This window comes from Calliphora vicina, chromosome 3 (genome assembly GCF_958450345.1).
Source record: "Calliphora vicina chromosome 3, idCalVici1.1, whole genome shotgun sequence".
In the NCBI taxonomy this organism is placed as follows: Eukaryota; Metazoa; Arthropoda; class Insecta; order Diptera; family Calliphoridae; genus Calliphora; species Calliphora vicina.
Window position 1 is genome coordinate 22,446,185 of NC_088782.1, and position 18,514 is coordinate 22,464,698.

Consider the following 18,514-nt stretch of genomic DNA (forward strand, 5'->3'; position numbering starts at 1 on the left):
TGCAATACTCGTTTAAACGCTCAAAATTATGCACGTAGCATATAAATTAATTTTGTTTTAAGAAATTAAAAACAAAGGCGGTTTTTTTTGTAGGTATTTTTTCAATGAATTCCTTTGTATTACCTGAGCTTTGGTTGTAAAATTAATTATGGGAATTAAAAATCGTTAATTGCAAAGTTTGTTTTAATAGCGAGTTGAGAAAAATAGCTAAAAGTTTATTTTAAAATAAAATAGAATATAAGAAACCTTCTTTAGTCTTTAGTCAAGACTATATACTTACAGTCAAGACTATAGACTTACATTCAAGACTATATTCTTATAGTCAACGCTATAGTCTTATAGTCAAGGCTGCAGTCTTATAGTCAAGGCTGTAGTCTTATAGTCAAGAATATAAGTCTTATAAACAAACTATAGCCTTATAGTCAATTATTATATTCAATACTATAGACTTATAGTAAAGACATATAGTCAAGACTATAAGTCTTATAGTCAAGACTATAAGTCTTATAGTCAAGACTATAAGTCTTATAGTCAAGATTATAAGTCTTCTAGTCAAGACTATAAGTCTTATAGTTAAGACTATAGTCTTATAGTCAAGACTATAGTCTTATAGTCAAGACTATAGTCTTATAGTCAAGACTATAGTCTTATAGTCAAGACTATAGTCTTATAGTCAAGACTATAGTCTTATAGTCAAGACTATAGTCTTATAGTCAAGACTATAGTCTTATAGTCAAGACTATAGTCTTATAGTCAAGAATATAGTCTTACAGTCAAGAATATAAGTCTTATAAACAAACTATAGCCTTATAGTCAATTATTATATTCAATACTATAGACTTATAGTAAAGACATATAGTCAAGACTATAAGTCTTATAGTCAAGACTATAAGTCTTATAGTCAAGACTATAAGTCTTATAGTCAAGATTATAAGTCTTCTAGTCAAGACTATAAGTCTTATAGTTAAGACTATAGTCTTATAGTCAAGACTATAGTCTTATAGTCAAGACTATAGTCTTATAGTCAAGACTATAGTCTTATAGTCAAGACTATAGTCTTATAGTCAAGACTATAGTCTTATAGTCAAGACTATAGTCTTATAGTCAAGACTATAGTCTTATAGTCAAGACTATAGTCATATAGTCAAGACTATAGTCATATAGTCAAGACTATAGTCATATAGTCAAGACTATAGACTTATACTCAAGAATTTAGTCGTATAGTCAAGACTGTAATCCTATTATCAAGATTATAGTCCTATAGTCAAAACAATAGTATTATAATAAGGACTATATATGATTATAGTCAATACTAAAGTCTTATAGTCTTATAATCAAGACTATAATATTATAGTCAAGAATATTGTCTTATAGTCAAGACTATAGTCTTATAAACAAACTATAGTCTTATAGTCAAGTATTATAATCAAGAATATATACTTACAGTCTATAGACTATAGAATTATAATAAAGACTATAGACTTATAGTCAAGAATATAGTCGTATAGTCAGGACTATAGTCATATTATCAAGACTATAGTCCTATAGTCAAGACTATAGTCTTATAGTGAAAACTATAGTTTTATAATCAGGACTATAGTCTTGTAGTCTAGACTGTAGTCTTATAGTCAGACTATATTCTTATAATCTATACTATAGTCTTATAGTAGACTATAATCCAATAGTCGAGACTATAGTCCAATAGTCGAGACTATAGTCTTATAGCCAACACTATAGTCTTATAGACAATACTATAGTCTAATAGTCAATACTATAGTTTAATAGTCAAGAATATAGCTTAATATATTCAGATTACAACCTCATAATCCTATAGTACAGACTTATAGTCAGACCATAGCTACAAATGTAGCAAATGTTTGCTAAGAACGAGATAAATAATTTTTCCAAACCTCCTATAAAGTTATCAATAAGTGATTTGTTTACTTTGTTTTATGTTTTATTAATTAATTTAATTTTAAATGACATATGTGTTGAAATAATTAATGTTTACATAAATTATCACTAAATTTTTTTTTTTGTTTATGTTGTTGCTGTATTATTGTGAAATAATGTCATAAATAAAAAACTAAAAATTTATTTAAACTTTTGTTTACGATGACATGCGTAGGCCATAATTTATCTAGATAAAAAAAGCCAAAAAAAAATGGAGGGAAATTTTTAAACACACCGGGCAAATATTTAAGATAATTTATTAAATAATATTTGAATTAGTAAAATAATTAATAAAGATTTTTAGTTTTTTTGTTTAGTTTTCAATATATTCTTTTTACTGTAATTGTTTATTCTAATGTCCGCTCCTTACTGCCCTGTTTTTTTTTTTCTAATTTTCAAAAAAGAAAAACACATTTTTAAGTTCCTTTCTCCAAACTATTACTACATTGTTGTGCTCGTTGTTTATTTTTGGGACTGGCTGATGATGATGATGATGCCATTAGAAAAGTATTACGTTGTTGCAGTATTTATTATTATTTATCTGAATTTTAAATTAAACATTTCAAAAAATTCAATTTATATAATAATTTCGAAATGAAATTAAAATTGTTTTTATTATAGATTTTCAAAACTTTTGCCATGAATTGAAACAATTTTGCAAAAATCAATGACGTTGTGCTGTTGCCTCTGCAGGTGATTAGTTTTTAATTTTCGCCAATGAGTAAGATATTCAAATAGTTTGATTATTAATTTGGCAAAATGATTAATTTCAAGTTTATGCAATAAAACAAGAAAGTGCTACAAATTGTTTGATATGAAGGGAAATTAGGAAATAAGCGAGAAAAAACTAAACATATAATATATAAATTATGTTTAAAAAAGTGTCTTGTGGAGACACTATTCTATAGAAACGTTTTACTAAAAAATAAGAATTATTATTTTTTGTTTGAAAAAAGAAAATTATTTTGTTCTTTTATGTACTCCCAACTCTGTTAGTAGTTATTTACAAGTTTTATTTTAAATTGTACATCACTAAAAGACATTAGTCATACTCAAACTCTAGTAAAAATTCAAAAATCTCCTACAGTTTTAATGAAAATATGAAATTTGTAAAAATTTTCATGGGTGCGTATGATTAATATTAATTTGGACTAATTTTATAAAAACCCAATTATCTCCCAGAACTAAGTTAAATACGGCAATGATATATTCTACAAAGATGTTAAGAACAAATTAGGGTACATCATCATCAGATTTGTTTAACATTTACAAAACAATTTTAAAAACATTTGAACGATTTTTTTAATATTTTCCAGAAAAAACTAAAAAATATTTCCAAAATTCTGAACTTTAAACACATATTGCTGGAAGTATTATAATTTTGGTTCCTTGTGTCTTGTTTAATGAAATCTTCTCACAATTTAAGTCTATTTAAAAACTTAACCTACAAGCAGTGAGTTTATCAGAAGGATTTACATTTACGTTTACGTATGTGAATATTTCTAGACGATTGGAATAATAAATACCTGGCTGCTGTTTAAAAATGTAAATTTACATTTATTTTTTTCTATTTGTCATGGATATTGTCGATGTTGAACGTCATGATGACTCTACGTGATGAATGACAATTTAATAGAGAGCTATTAAATGAAATCAGACATATTTAGTTGGATGTTTAATAAGTAACAAACAATTTGATTTCAATAATAAACAAAAAGATTTTTAATATTACAAAAAACTAAAAAAAAATCAAACAAATTTTGAAGTGCTTTTAAACACATAGCATTTTCTTGCTTCACAAGAAGCTCAGGAAATAAAATTAAATTGATTTATTATATTCAGAACACTTCTTTCGATTCAATGAATAGGAAACTCTAGTAAGGAATAAACACTCATTGACAACCCACTATAAAAGTCTGCGATTCATGTGTTCTTTTTCACAACTTCCAAATACTAAATTCTACTTTAACTTCCCTTCCTGGTAAGTTGTTTTTCTATCTCGGTAGAATTAATATTGCTCTTCCACATTAAAAATTCTAGTTATATTTTGCTGCTTTGTTAATTTGTTGCCTACAAAGTATACAATTAATTTGTTATTTAAATAAAAATTATTTAAATTTATTTTATAGTTTTATGAATCATTAATAATTAAATATATAAAACCATCAAAAATTCATGTAATTTCTTTTTTTCTGTATTTTTGGCATCTTTAACCGTCTTAAAAATTGATTTAATTTGCATGTGTTAATACTAAATTTTTCACAGTCTAATAGTTACAATGAAATGAAAATTTTTCTTTTAATTAAAATAAAAATACATAATTAAACTATGAACAAGTAAGAGTGCTATATTCGGCTGTGCCGAATCTTATATACCCTTCACCAAATTATACTTCAAAATTTTAAATATTTTTAGGTAAACAAAATTTAATTTTTTTTCCAGTTGTTTTTTGAATTTTTTGGAAAAAAAAATTTTTCGATTGTTATTTAAAATTTTTTTTTTAAATTTAAAAAAATTTTTTTTTTTAAAATTTTAAAATTTTAAAATTTTTTTTTTTTAAAATTTTAAAATTTTAAAATTTTTTTTTTGTTTTTTCAATTTTTAAAAAAAAAAAAAAATTCGGGTTCAAAATTTTTTTCCCGATTTTTACCCATTGTAGGTCCAACTTACTATGGTCTTATATACGTCGTGTCAAATGTCTTTGAAATATCTATCATTAGATATCCATATTGTCTATATAATGTCTTAGTAATCCAGATATAGGTAAAAAAAATAGGTCAAAAATCGAGGTTGTCTTGGTTTTTTCCTCATATCTCAGCCATTTGTGGACCGATTTTGCTGATTTTAAATAGCAAAATTCTCGAAAGCATGTCTGACAGAATTATTGAAGATTTGGATCCCGAAGATATCTGGGGTCTTCAGAAAACTGATTTCAACAGACAGACAGACAGACGGACAGACGGACAGACAGACAGACAGACAGACAGACAGACAGACAGACAGACAGACGGACATGGCTTAATCGACTCCGCTATCTATAAGGATCCAGAATATATATACTTTATAGGGTCGGAAATGAAAAATGTAGAAATTACAAACGGAATGACAAACTTATATATACCCTTCTCACGAAGCTGAAGGGTATAAAAATGTTAAAGTTATTACAGTTTCGTTTTCCGATTTTAGTAAAACTTTCAGACCATAATTAAAATTACCAGGATTATAATATTATGAATAAGTTTTACTTAAAATTTATAACAGTGAGGAAATTGGGCTCATTCGCCTAAATATGGGCAAAAAATTAGTTTTTCTTGAAAATCGCCAAATTTAAATCGGAGGTAAGGAAAAACTGTAAGAGGTATTGACATAGTTTTTTCATATTTTTATTCCCTACTTTGATCTCAATAAATCCCAATGTTATGATCAAAAAATTCTGAAATTTCTTTAACAAAATTTTTAAAAATTTGAAAATGGAGATTCGAAACGGCCGTTAAAAAAAATATTTTCTTTTGGCCATACGTACGAATAGGTTAACGATATCCTACGAAGACAAAAACTCGTACACAAGTAAATACGGATATATTTTAAATAAAAATTAGCTTTTATTTTAATTTTTCTCGAAATATGTTAATTTTTTTCCTAAATTTTATGTACAAGTGGCCTGAAACATGTTAATGGTCTGGCGAATTTGTAATAACTTTAAACTCCTTCTAGATTAGGAAAGTAGGTAATGGTACAATGTTGGCAATAATATTTTTTTATATTTTGTTTCTGGGATTTAGAAAATAAGCTCATAGTTTTTATTTGGTTTTCATTAATAGGTAGTTAAAAGGTTTCTTTTTTTGTATGAAAAAACAAAAGAAATTTGAGGGAACTACTACATAATTTTTCATAGGTTGGGTTGATTGTTTCTGAACTTTTGTTCACATTTAATATTGAAAATTAAATGCCTTTGTTTTGTATTACGAATTTAAACAAAAGAAACAATTCGAAGACTAATGGATTTGCAAACTAATTGCAACAAATTATTTATCGCATACAGATATCATCACTATCATTCGGAACAACGTTACATTAACATATATCACAAAACACATATATTTTTAGTTAAAGTTAGCTGATATGTATCTGAGTGAAGTTAGTGTTAGGAATAGGGGATAATATTTATGTACCAAAATGTGTGAACTGAACATAGGTACTTTTTTGTTCTTCTAATGGTACTTTTTTGAAATATCTATAACAATGGACTTAGATACATGAAATTAAACATATATGGTCCTAAGTGAGTGAGAATTCTAGGCGGAGACTTTTTGGTACTTTTTCCTAATTGGAATGGTACTTTTTGTAATTTCTTCACCAATGAACCTAGAAACATGAAATAAAGCTTATACATAAACCGAGTAGTGGGAAACTACAAGTGTGGGTTTTTTGGTACTTTTTCTATATTCTAATGGTACTTTTTGAATTTTCTATAATATAATGGACCTAGAAATATGAAATTAAGCGTATATGGTCCTAAGTGATTGAGAATTCTAGGGGGAGACTTTTTGGTACTTTTTGTTTATTCTAATGGTACTTTTTTGAATGTAGTTTGAGTGGGAAACTACAAGTGGGTGCTTTTTGGTACTTTTTATACCCTTCAGCTTCGTGAGAAGGGTATATATAAGTTTGTCATTCCGTTTGTAATTTCTACATTTTTCATTTCCGACCCTATAAAGTATATATATTCTGGATCCTTATAGATAGCGGAGTCGATTAAGCCATGTCCGTCTGTCTGTCTGTCTGTCTGTCTGTCTGTCTGTCTGTCTGTCTGTCTGTCTGTCTGTCTGTCTGTCTGTCTGTCTGTCTGTCTGTCTGTCTGTCTGTCTGTCTGTCTGTCTGTCTGTCTGTCTGTCTGTCTGTCTGTCTGTCTGTCTGTCTGTCTGTCTGTCTGTCTGTCTGTCTGTCTGTCTGTCTGTCTGTCTGTCTGTCTGTCTGTCTGTCTGTCTGTCTGTCTGTCTGTCTGTCTGTCCGTCTGTCTGTCTGTTGAAATCAATTTTCTGAAGGCCCCAGATATCTCCGGGATCCAAATCTTCAACAATTCTGTCAGACATACTTTCGAGAATTTTGCTATTTAAAATCAGCAAAATCCGTCCATAAATAACGGAGATATGAGCAAAAATCCGAGACAACCTCTGAAAATTTCATCAAAAAACACAATGTATTGCATGCTTTGATAAAAAAACAAGTAAGAGTGCTATATTCGGCTGTGCCGAATCTTATATACCCTTCACCAAATTATACTTCAAAATTTTAAATATTTTTAGGTAAACAAAATTTAATTTTTTTTCCAGTTGTTTTTTGAATTTTTTGAAAAAAAAAATTTTTCGATTGTTATTTTAAATTTAATTATTTTTTTTTTTAAATTTAAATTTTTTTTTTTTAAATTTTAAAAATTTTTTTTTTTTAAATTTAAAAATTTTTTTTTTTTAAATTTTAAAATTTTTTTTTTTTTTTAAAAAAAATTCGGGTTCAAAAATTTTTTTCCCGATTTTGACCCATTGTAGGTCCAACTTACTATGGTCTTTGAAATATCTATCATTAGATATCCATATTGTCTATATTAATGTCTTAGTAATCCAGATATAGGTAAAAAATAGGTCAAAAATAGAGGTTGTCTTGGTTTTTTCCTCATATCTCAGCCATTTGTGGACCGATTTTGCTGATTTTAAATAGCAAAATTCTCGAAAGCATGTCTGACCGAATTATTGAAGATTTGGATCCCGAAGATATCTGGGGTCTTCAGAAAACTGATTTCAACAGACAGACAGACAGACAGACAGACAGACAGACGGACAGACAGACAGACGGACATGGCTTAATCGACTCCGCTATCTATAAGGATCCAGAATATATATACTTTATAGGGTCGGAAATGAAAAATGTAGAAATTACAAACGGAATGACAAACTTATATATACCCTTCTCACGAAGCTGAAGGGTATAAAAAAGGACGCTTTAAATACAAAATAGATTTTTGTAATTTATAGCCATTTAAAAAGCATGATTTTTATTTTAAAATGAAAAGAAATTAATTAAGTAAATAATTAATAAGTTGTTTGAGATGTAAAAACAAAAAACAAATTACACAGAGGGAAAAAAGACGTTGGAAAATTATACACGCTTGTTATCAAATTGAAACAAAAATGTTTATAATTTTTCATTAACATCCGTTGTCAAACTATGTACGAATAGCTGTCGAATAAACAACAAAAATGTAAACAATACAAGATGTTGTCAGATCAACAACGGAAAAATAAATAATACACGACGATATAAAATTATAAACTCAGTTCAATATATAACTGGCTGCGGCTAATTACGCAAAAATTTAAAATTATTTTCATACTATTTATTTATTATTTCATTTGAAAATGTTTGAAATTGGCAAGAATTTAAACTGATTATAAATAACATTTTTAAGAATTTTTATTTAAAGTTATTTTTCACAGGTTTTAATTTTTCCAATCCCCATGATGCTAAATCAAAAATCTTTTCAATTAACAACCGACACGAACTCATCTTTAGCCATAAAAGTACTAATTTTGCCCATTTTATGAAAATCATTTAGTTGTCATTGACTAACAAACAAAAAAAATCTCTGTAATATGTCCATTAGTTAGTATTAGTATTAAATAAAAGCTCCATAAAAATTAAATCGTTATAATTAACAAGTTTAAATGTCCGATTATAATATTTAAAAATTCAGCCGCTATTTTCCGCGGCGGCTTTGTGCTGCTATTATGAGTCGGCGGTGGCTGTTGATCGGCGTTCATATGATCGACTTCGTACTATTTATTGCAATTAAAAGTTGAGTTTTAGCGCGTGCATAAAAAAAAAAAATTCTTAAAATGGCAAATAAACAAAATTTAATTAATTATACCGAAGAATTAATAGATGTGATTGATATGCAAGATTCTTGCATTATCAATTCAGTGGAAGTGGACAGTGAAAATTTTAATGATGAAATTGATCTTCAACAATTTCTTCAAACCATAAATATGGAGTCCCTGTTCGAAACATTGAAAGGTAATATTTTAAAATTAAAATAAAAAAAATATTCAACTTTTTATTTCATTTAAGCTGCCAATGTCACATACAGGAGTTTGCCGTATATAACAAACGCGGACCTAACAGAAGCTATTCCACATTTGGGGCTACGTGCGGAATTCCGTAGCAAACTAGTTACATGGAGAAAAACTGAGGTGAGTAAAGGAGTTTAATTTTACAAATATTTATTATAATTCCAAATATTTCATCAGCTAGGAGTTGACAATGAGCCCTCAAAGGTCCAGTTATGGATTGACAACAATGATGACATGTCCCCAAGCAGTTCATTCACTAACAATAAAAATGTAAAATAAATAACTATTTATATAATAAACCTAATTAAAATTTATTGCAGGATTTGAAGACATTGATAAATTCATCACCAAAAGGTAGAGATATTCTAAAATACGCGGCTGAATCCCAAAAATTAACATGTCAGCAAAGGGAAGACATAGTTAATATCATAATAGAAGATGTCATCTATAAAAACACTGTGCTTTATCCAAATGACTTTCAAAAGCTAACCGCGGAAATTTGCTCCCTGTTTCCCTCTGAAAATAATATGAAGGTAAGAAAGAAAACATATAGTCTATAGACTAGCATAGTAGTATAGTCTATAGTCCAGTCTAGTCTATAATATAGTCTAGTCTATATTCTAGTCCTGTCTATAGTCTAGTCCAGTCTATAGTCTAGTCCAGTCTATAGTCTAGTCTATAGTCTAATATATAGTCTAGTCTATAGTCTAGTCTATAGTCTAATATATAGTCTAGTCTATAGTCTAGTCTATAGTCTAGTCTATAGTCTAGTCTAGTCTATAGTCTAGTCTATAGTCTAGTCTATAGTCTAGTCTATAGTCTAGTCTATAGTCTAGTCTATAGTCTAGTCTATAGTCTAGTCTATAGTCTAGTCTATAGTCTAGTCTATAGTCTAGTCTATAGTCTAGTCTATAGTCTAGTCTATAGTCTAGTCTATAGTCTAGTCTATAGTCTAGTCTATAGTCTAGTCTATAGTCTAGTCTATAGTCTAGTCTAGTCTAGTCTATAGTCTAGTCTAGTCTATAGTCTAGTCTATAGTCTAGTCTATAGTCTAGTCTATAGTCTAGTCTATAGTCTAGTCTATAGTCTAGTCTATAGTCTAGTCTATAGTCTAGTCTATAGTCTAGTCTATAGTCTAGTCTATAGTCTAGTCTATAGTCTAGTCTATAGTCTAGTCTATAGTCTAGTCTATAGTCTAGTCTATAGTCTAGTCTATAGTCTAGTCTATAGTCTAGTCTATAGTCTAGTCTATAGTCTAGTCTATAGTCTAGTCTAGTCTATAGTCTAGTCTATAGTCTAGTCTATAGTCTAGTCTATAGTCTAGTCTAGTCTATAGTCTAGTCTATAGTCTAGTCTATAGTCTAGTCTATAGTCTAGTCTATAGTCTAGTCTATAGTCTAGTCTATAGTCTAGTCTATAGTCTAGTCTATAGTCTAGTCTATAGTCTAGTCTATAGTCTAGTCTAGTCTATAGTCTAGTCTAGTCTATAGTCTAGTCTAGTCTATAGTCTAGTCTATAGTCTAGTCTATAGTCCAGTCTATAGTCTAGTCTATAGTCTAGTCTATAGTCTAGTCTATAGTCTAGTCTATAGTCTAGTCTATAGTCTAGTCTATAGTCTAGTCTATAGTCTAGTCTAGACTATAGACTAGACTATAGACTAGACTATAGACTAGACTATAGACTAGACTATAGACTAGACTATAGACTAGACTATAGACTGGACTATAGACTGGACTATAGACTAGACTATAGACTAGACTATTGTTAGCTTATAGATTACAGCCTTATTTTTTTAATTTTACTTTTTTATTTACTTTTCATAATTATATAAAACAAATTTAATTGGATGTAATTTTTTTTTAGGATTTTTATTATATTCCGAGAAAAGGAAAAACCAATGCTGGTGGAAAATTGTATTCCAAGTACAGGAACAAATGTGCAAAAAAAAGGAAACTTATGGGGTCTACTCCGAGCTTCAGTCCTACAACTAGTCAATCATCTGACATAGAACACGTGGAATATGATGAATCAATATCTGTAGCTTTAAAAAACACACTTAATAGAGACAGTTCCAATTGGGAAGAAGTTTGTGACAAGTGGAAAAAAACATATCATATGCGCCAAAATGATATAAAAAACTTAACGAGTCTTGATTTTCTTAAAGCTTGGTCCAAATTATCTGATTCTCGAGGTCCGGAATTGGTAATGTACATATTTAGTTGTTATTAATATAAAATATTAATTTATTTAATTTAGATAAACATCGACTTTGATGCAATGTACCCCAAAAAAGGACATCTTCTGTTTTCGAAATGGGAATTATTTAAACAAAAAATTAAACCATTTTATGACATTCATGTGCACAATGAATATTGTAAACAATTACAATCGAAAATTACATCGTCTATAAGTACAGGTAAATGTTAAAATATTTTTTACATTTACATACGTACAAATATTAATATTTATTCTTATTTTATTTAAAGATTCAGAGGATTATATATACACTTTGCTGTTAAATGCTGTTTTACCTTCACCAGCAAGATTTAAAAACGAAATGGGAAAACGAAATAAACGAGTAACAATAGTTGACTCCCAAGAAAGTTTTGTTTTGCGATTGACGTGTATAAATGATTATGAAAGACAAATCAATACAGTAATAAACAAATATTATTCTGCTGGATTAACAATACAACCATTCATCATCGTAGAGGGTTTAACCGACGCGGACATAAAAGGTTTTTATGTATATTTTAATAGCAATTTACTAAAATTAAATTCTTTTATTGAGTGTCTGGATATTTGCTTTAAAATTTTTCATACACTTTCATTAAAATATCCGGAAGCTTGTGAACAGCCATGGCAATTTATACAAAAATTTTTTTATGATATTTATACACAATTTGATTTAAAATCTGTAAATATTACTTCTCTTATCAGTTTTTTAAATACTAATAATTGACAATTAAACGAAATATTTTACACTTGTTTCCTATGTTCAAAAAAATTTCAAAATCCTAATATTTTAATATATCATTTTAAAGTTGATCACAATTTATCTACAAAAATGTTAAAAATTAATTGCGCACAAAATGGCTGTGGCCAAACATTTACAACATTTAATACCTTTCGACGACATTTAGAAAATTTACATGCATTTAGTACTTCCACGCAATCTTTAGAAAGTTCGTGTTTTACAATACAGGAAAAAAATAATATTCCTAAAAATGAATTTTCAATTTCACATGAAGTTTTCATTACAACCGAAATCTTAAATATTGATACTCTAAAAAAAAAAGCTTTACATTTTTGTTTAAGTTTATATCAACAAAATAATATGCCTAGATGTTATGCAGTTGAACTTCAAAATATGGTTTCGACCCTTTTATCATCCATATCAGTAGCAATAGAGGGACAATTAAATAAAAATGAAATTAATGAAGATTTAAGGAGCATGCTAACATTTTGTCAAAATCCTTTTGAAGAAACTAAAACAGAACATAGAATGTTTAAAACTTTAAAAGAACTTAATTTGTATCAAGATCCAAAAGTATTTTTAATTCGGAACGAGATATCTGACGTAGTTATTAATGGTAATCCCACTTTAGGTCCAAAATCCGCCAACATTAATATAATGCCTTTAGAATTTATGTTTCAGAAAATATTTCAAATTCCAAAGCTTTTAGATTATACGTTGGAAAATACGAAAGCATTTTTAGAGGGAAATATTTTGAATAATTTTGCCAGCGGAGAGTTGTTTAAAATGAAAGTGCAACAATTGGAGGAAAGTCTTATTATTCCTTACATTATTTATTTTGACGATTTTCAAATAAACAATCCGTTAGGCAGTCACACATTTTCTATATGTGGATGTTATTTAAATTTCCCATCAATGCCCCAATATCTTTTGTCTAAATTAGAATATATTTTTCCAGTTGCCTTCATATCGTCTAAAGATTTAAAAATAAATGGAAATGAGAGAACGTTTTATCATTTGGCTGAAGAATTAAAAAAATTAGAAGAAGGAATTGAAATAGATATAGGAGGTGAAATTCGGAAGGTATATTTTATTTTAGGTTTAGTTATTGGTGATAACTTAGCGGTAAATAGTATATTGGGTTTTGTACAATCATTTAATTCTAAGAGGTATTGTCGCGTTTGTAAGAGAACAAAGACTGAAATGCAATGTGATACATCAGAATTTCCTCATTATTTAAGAAATAGATTAAATTACCAAGAAGATTTAGAACAAAATGACTTTCAAGAAACAGGAATTAAAAATTTATGTATTTTCGAAAACATTAAAAGCTTTTATGTTTCAGACAATTTTTGTTTTGACATTATGCACGATGTATTGGAAGGTGTCTGTGTTTATGATGTATGCAATGTGCTTCTTGGGTTAATAAATGATAAAGTAGTAAGTTTAGATGACATAAATAGTAGGAAATTATTATTTCAATATGGGGAAATTGAGATAGGTAATACTTCTATACCTTTGGAGTATAATAGATTAAAGAAATTCAATCTAAAAATGACTGCTAGTGAAGTTAGTTGCTTTGTTCACCTTTTGCCATTAATGATAGGGGATTTAATTCCATCGGATAACAAAGATTGGGAAGTTTTCATATCTTTGTTGCAAATATTTGATTTAATTTTTAAAACGAGCTATGAACATGAAGATATCACAAAATTGGAAGAACTAATAAAAAACCACCATTCACTTTATACAAAATTGTATGGTCCTTTAAAACCTAAGCACCATTTTCTAGTCCATTATCCAACAGCTATAAGAAGATGTGGATCACTCAAATATCTTTGGAGTATGAGATTTGAAGCTAAGCATAAAGAGGCAAAAATGTATTTTAATAATACAACATCAAGACTAAACCCTTGTTTTTCATTAGCTTTAAAGGCTGGTCTTAAATTTTCAAGTTTTTTACTGAAACATGAAGATTTTTTAGAAACTTTGTATAGTATAAATTCATCTAGTTTTATTGACTTATCCAAAGAGGACTATTTCCAAAATATTTGTACACCAAACAAAATTAATTTTAAGGTTTGTGAAGTTTGTAATGAAGTTATTTTTAAGGGAACTCGTTATAAAGAAAAATATTATTTAACTGCTAATTTGAATTGTATTGAATTGTACAAAATTAAGAGTTTTTTAATTTCAAATTCTTCAGTTTATGTATTATGTTATTCTATTAATATAAGAAACTTTGATCACCATTTTCAATCATTTGAAACAGGATCATTAAATACAAACATTTATATTAAACCAATCACAGATTTTATAAGTCTTCCATTTCATTTATATTCCTTAAATAATGCAAAAACTTATTTTAGAATGAAATATGTATAATATTTTAATAAAAAAATAATAAAATATATATCAAAATTGTTTTTATACTCGTGGGTTTCAGAATGGGGTATCTTATTGTAGTGATAACGATGTGTTATCAAATGACAACGATGCGTTGTATAAATCACAACGAAGCGTTGTCAAAATAACAACAATGCGATGTCGCAATGACAACAATATGTTGTCGCAATGACAACAATGTGTTGTCGCAATGACAACAATATGTTGTCGCAATGACAACAATGTGTTGTCGCAATGGAAACAATGCGTTGTCGCAATGATAACAATGCGTTGTCACAGTGACAACCATACGTTGTCGCAATGACAACGATACGTTGCAGTAATGCCAACGATACATTGCCGTAATGCCAACGGAGGTTATCAAAATTATAACAGGGTGTTATTTCAATTTTATACACATCCGTTTTCTAAATGTTAATAAACGTGGTAAGCTCACTTTTGACAACGGATTGTATCAATTTGGGCACTTTTTTATCACTTTTTTCCCTCTGTGTAGATATAAAATAAACTAGAAAATATTTTTAAAAATATTTAAATTTGCCTCATTTAAGGGAAGGGTGCCGGCAAATTTTGTCACTATAACAATATAATTGAATATTATACTCATTTTTATTGTTTTATTTATTAAATTTACACATGACAACGTCAATACTTTACAACCAAAAAACAAATCCATCATTTAAGAGCTTCGAAATATTTTTGTTTCCCAACAGTTCTACAAGTAGTCATGGTATCCCATTTAGACAGTAATATTCATTAATTTTTAATAATAATTCTAATAAAGCGTTAGATTTATCTGTAATGTGAAGAGTCATTTGGTTACTTTATATGCTTTGTTTGAAAAAAAAAATATATATTTTATCCTTTTATGCACTCCCAGCTCTGTTAGTAGTTATTCACTAATTTTATTTTAAATTGTAAATTACTTCAAATACCATAGTCATACTTAAACTTTAGTAAAAATTTCAAAATCTTCTGCAGTTTTAAAGAAAATTGGAAATTTGTAAATTTTTCCATGGGTGCGTATGATTGATATTAATTTGGACTAACTTTATAAAAAGGTAATTTTCACCCAGAAGCCAGTTTAATATGGCAAGGGTATATTCTACAAAGATGTTAAGAACAAATTATGAAATATCATCAGCTGATTTGTTTAACATTTACAAAAGAATTTTAAAAACTTACGAACGATTTTTCCAAAAAAAATCCATAAAAACATGACAAATATTTTAAAAATTAATGTAATTTTAATAAGTTGTTTCTGAACTTTAAACTACATATATCTGGAAGTTGCTGGACATGTTGCAGTTCCTTGTTAATAAACAAATTAAATAAAAACATTTTTTTTCTTTCTTTTCTTGCACAGCTAACAACTGAGTTAGACGTTATATACCAATATTATTTTAAATTGTAAATCACTTAAAAGACTTTAGTCATTCTTAAACTCCGGTAAAAAATTTAAAATCTCCTATGGTTTTAAAGAAAATTGGAAATTTGTAAAATTTTCCATGGTTGCGTATGATTGATATTAATTTGGACTAATTTTATAAAAACGTAATTTTCACCCAGAACCAAGTTAAAGAGAGCAATGGAATATTCTACAAAGATGTTAACAACAAATTATGGAATATCATTAGCAGATTTCTTTAACATATGCAAAACAATTTTAAAAACATTTGAACGATTTTTTCAAAATTTTACAAAAAACCCTAATAAATATTTTCAAAATTAAAGCATTCTTTATAAGTTTCTTCTAAACTTTAAACAACATTTGTATTTGCTGTTATTTATTAAAAAAATAAAATGAAATAAAAATATAATTTGTATTTTTTTTTCTTGCACTCCCAACAACTGAGTTAGTACTTATGTAAAAATTTTATTTTAAATCATAAACACTTAAAATACTTTAGTCATTCATAAACTCTAGTAAACATTTTGAAATCTCTTACGGTTTTAACGAAAATTTTCCATGGGTTCGTATAATTAACATTAATTTGGACCAATTTTATAAAAACGTAACTTTCACCCAAAAGCAAGTTTAATATGGCAAAGGTATATTCTACAAAGATGTTGAGAACAAATTATATAATATCATCAGTAGATTTGTTTAACAATTACAAAATAATTTTAAAATTATTTGAACATTTTTTTGAAAATTTTCCATAAAAAGTTGTTTCTATACGCTGTTGCATGTTGCTGTTCATTATTAATAAAAAAAATATTTTTTTTTAACCGTAATTCACTTAAAAGACTTTAGTCATTCTTAATTTATATTAAACATTTTAAAATCTCCTACGGTTTTAAAGAAAATATGAAATTTGTAAAATTGTTCATAGGTGCGTATGATTAATATTAATTTGGAATAGTTTTATAAAAACTCTATTTTCACATGGAAATAAATTTAATATGGCAAAGGTATATTCTACAAATATGTTAAGAACAAATTAAGGAATATTATCAGCATATTTGTTTAACATTTACCAAACAATTTTAAAAATTTAACATAAAAACAAAAAAAAAAAATCTAAATGAATAAATTTTTAACAAGTTTCTGCTGAACTTAAAACAAAAACTTTGAATCAGCCAGGCAATATCTTTGTTATAACTACTGCCTTCACTATTCACCCAAAACTGCTGGGTTGTATTTGATGCCTGCCATTCAAGACTTCCAAGGCAAAAATGAAAAATTATTTACAATTTTTATAACAGGTATCATTATTATAAAAAATATTTTTTTTCTTTAAAATAAAACCAAATAAATAATAAAATCTATATGTTACAATAGACAATTTTTATGGCACGGTTGAATAACCTGAGTTTTATTTGGTTTTAAATACATTTATTTAATGTTTAATAATCAATTTTCGTATTGTTCATAATTCATTAAATAAAAACAATAAGAACGAAGAAAACTAATAATGTAGAAAATGTATTTTATTGTAAAAGCCAAAAGTATATTTTATAATATTAAACAAATAAGAAACACAATTTCTTACCCAATTAAATTTAATTGATTTATTTTAGAATTTTATTTTTCAAATGGATTTACTGGTCTTACCTAAAAGAGAAAGAAAGAGAAACATTTATAAATAAATAAACAATTTTAATTGCATAAGAAATATAGATAAATAAAAGTGTATTATTATATAATATAAAAATAATTGTTAATTTTATACAAAAACAAAAAAAAAACACAAAACATTTATTGCTCATTTGTTTAAATTAAATTTAATCACCTACAAACGTATTGTATAAAGAACCTGCTAATTGAAATGCTACACTTAGCAGAATATTATTAATGAAAATTCTTGAATTTAGAAAAAAAAAATATTGAAAAAAAACATTTTTTTTTTTTTTAATTATTTTATAAAATCTTAAACAAATGAAAAAGAAACAATTATAACCAAATAAATAACAAAAACAACTATTAAATTGTCACCTCAAATGAAAAATTTTCCAAAAATTATATCAGAAAAAAGCCACAAGAAGTAGCCCTCAAAAATCACTTTAAAACTACTTAACTGCACAAATATTAAAACACAAAAGTAATTAAATAAATGGACCAAAAATAAACAAAAATAAAACATATCTATTTAAAATGAAAACAAATCGTACATGAAACAACTGAAAATTGTAAAAAAATACGTTTGAGTATCGGAAAATGGAACGAGGATATCCGTCAACAACAAACACACAACAAAGAGCAACACTATTAATAACAGTCACTACTGCTACAACAACAACATACAAACACTTTTTGAGAAACGACAACAACATTGTATGTTCAACATAATTCATAAATCGACAGGCTTTACAACAACAACAAAAACAAAAAACGTGAACGACGCAGCAGCCTCTGCTAGCTACCAGCACAGCACACTGGCCTGTCATCACTAATCAGTACACTTAGAGAAAATAATTGTTTGGTAAATGTTAAACAAATATACTAATTATATTCCATAATTTGTTCTTAACATATTTGTAGAACATTCCATTGCTCTATTTAACTTGGTTCTGGGTGGAAATTGGGTTTTTATAAAACTAGTCTAAATTA

The 18,514-nt window shown here is 27.4% G+C and overlaps 2 protein-coding genes across 3 annotated transcripts in view; one reads left to right on the forward strand and one right to left on the reverse strand.

Annotated features, from left to right (window-relative positions):
- The window catches only part of Mrtf (Myocardin-related transcription factor), a 208,661-nt gene that overhangs the window by 72,057 nt on the left and 118,090 nt on the right, over positions 1-18,514 (reverse strand). The window lies entirely within an intron of this gene.
- On the forward strand, positions 8,844-12,039 carry LOC135953710 (uncharacterized). Its single transcript, XM_065503688.1, has 7 exons — positions 8,844-9,021; positions 9,076-9,197; positions 9,255-9,347; positions 9,398-9,610; positions 10,941-11,279; positions 11,334-11,493; positions 11,564-12,039. The coding sequence occupies exons 1-7, from the start codon at positions 8,844-8,846 to the stop codon at positions 12,037-12,039; spliced, it is 1,581 nt and encodes a 526-aa protein (XP_065359760.1).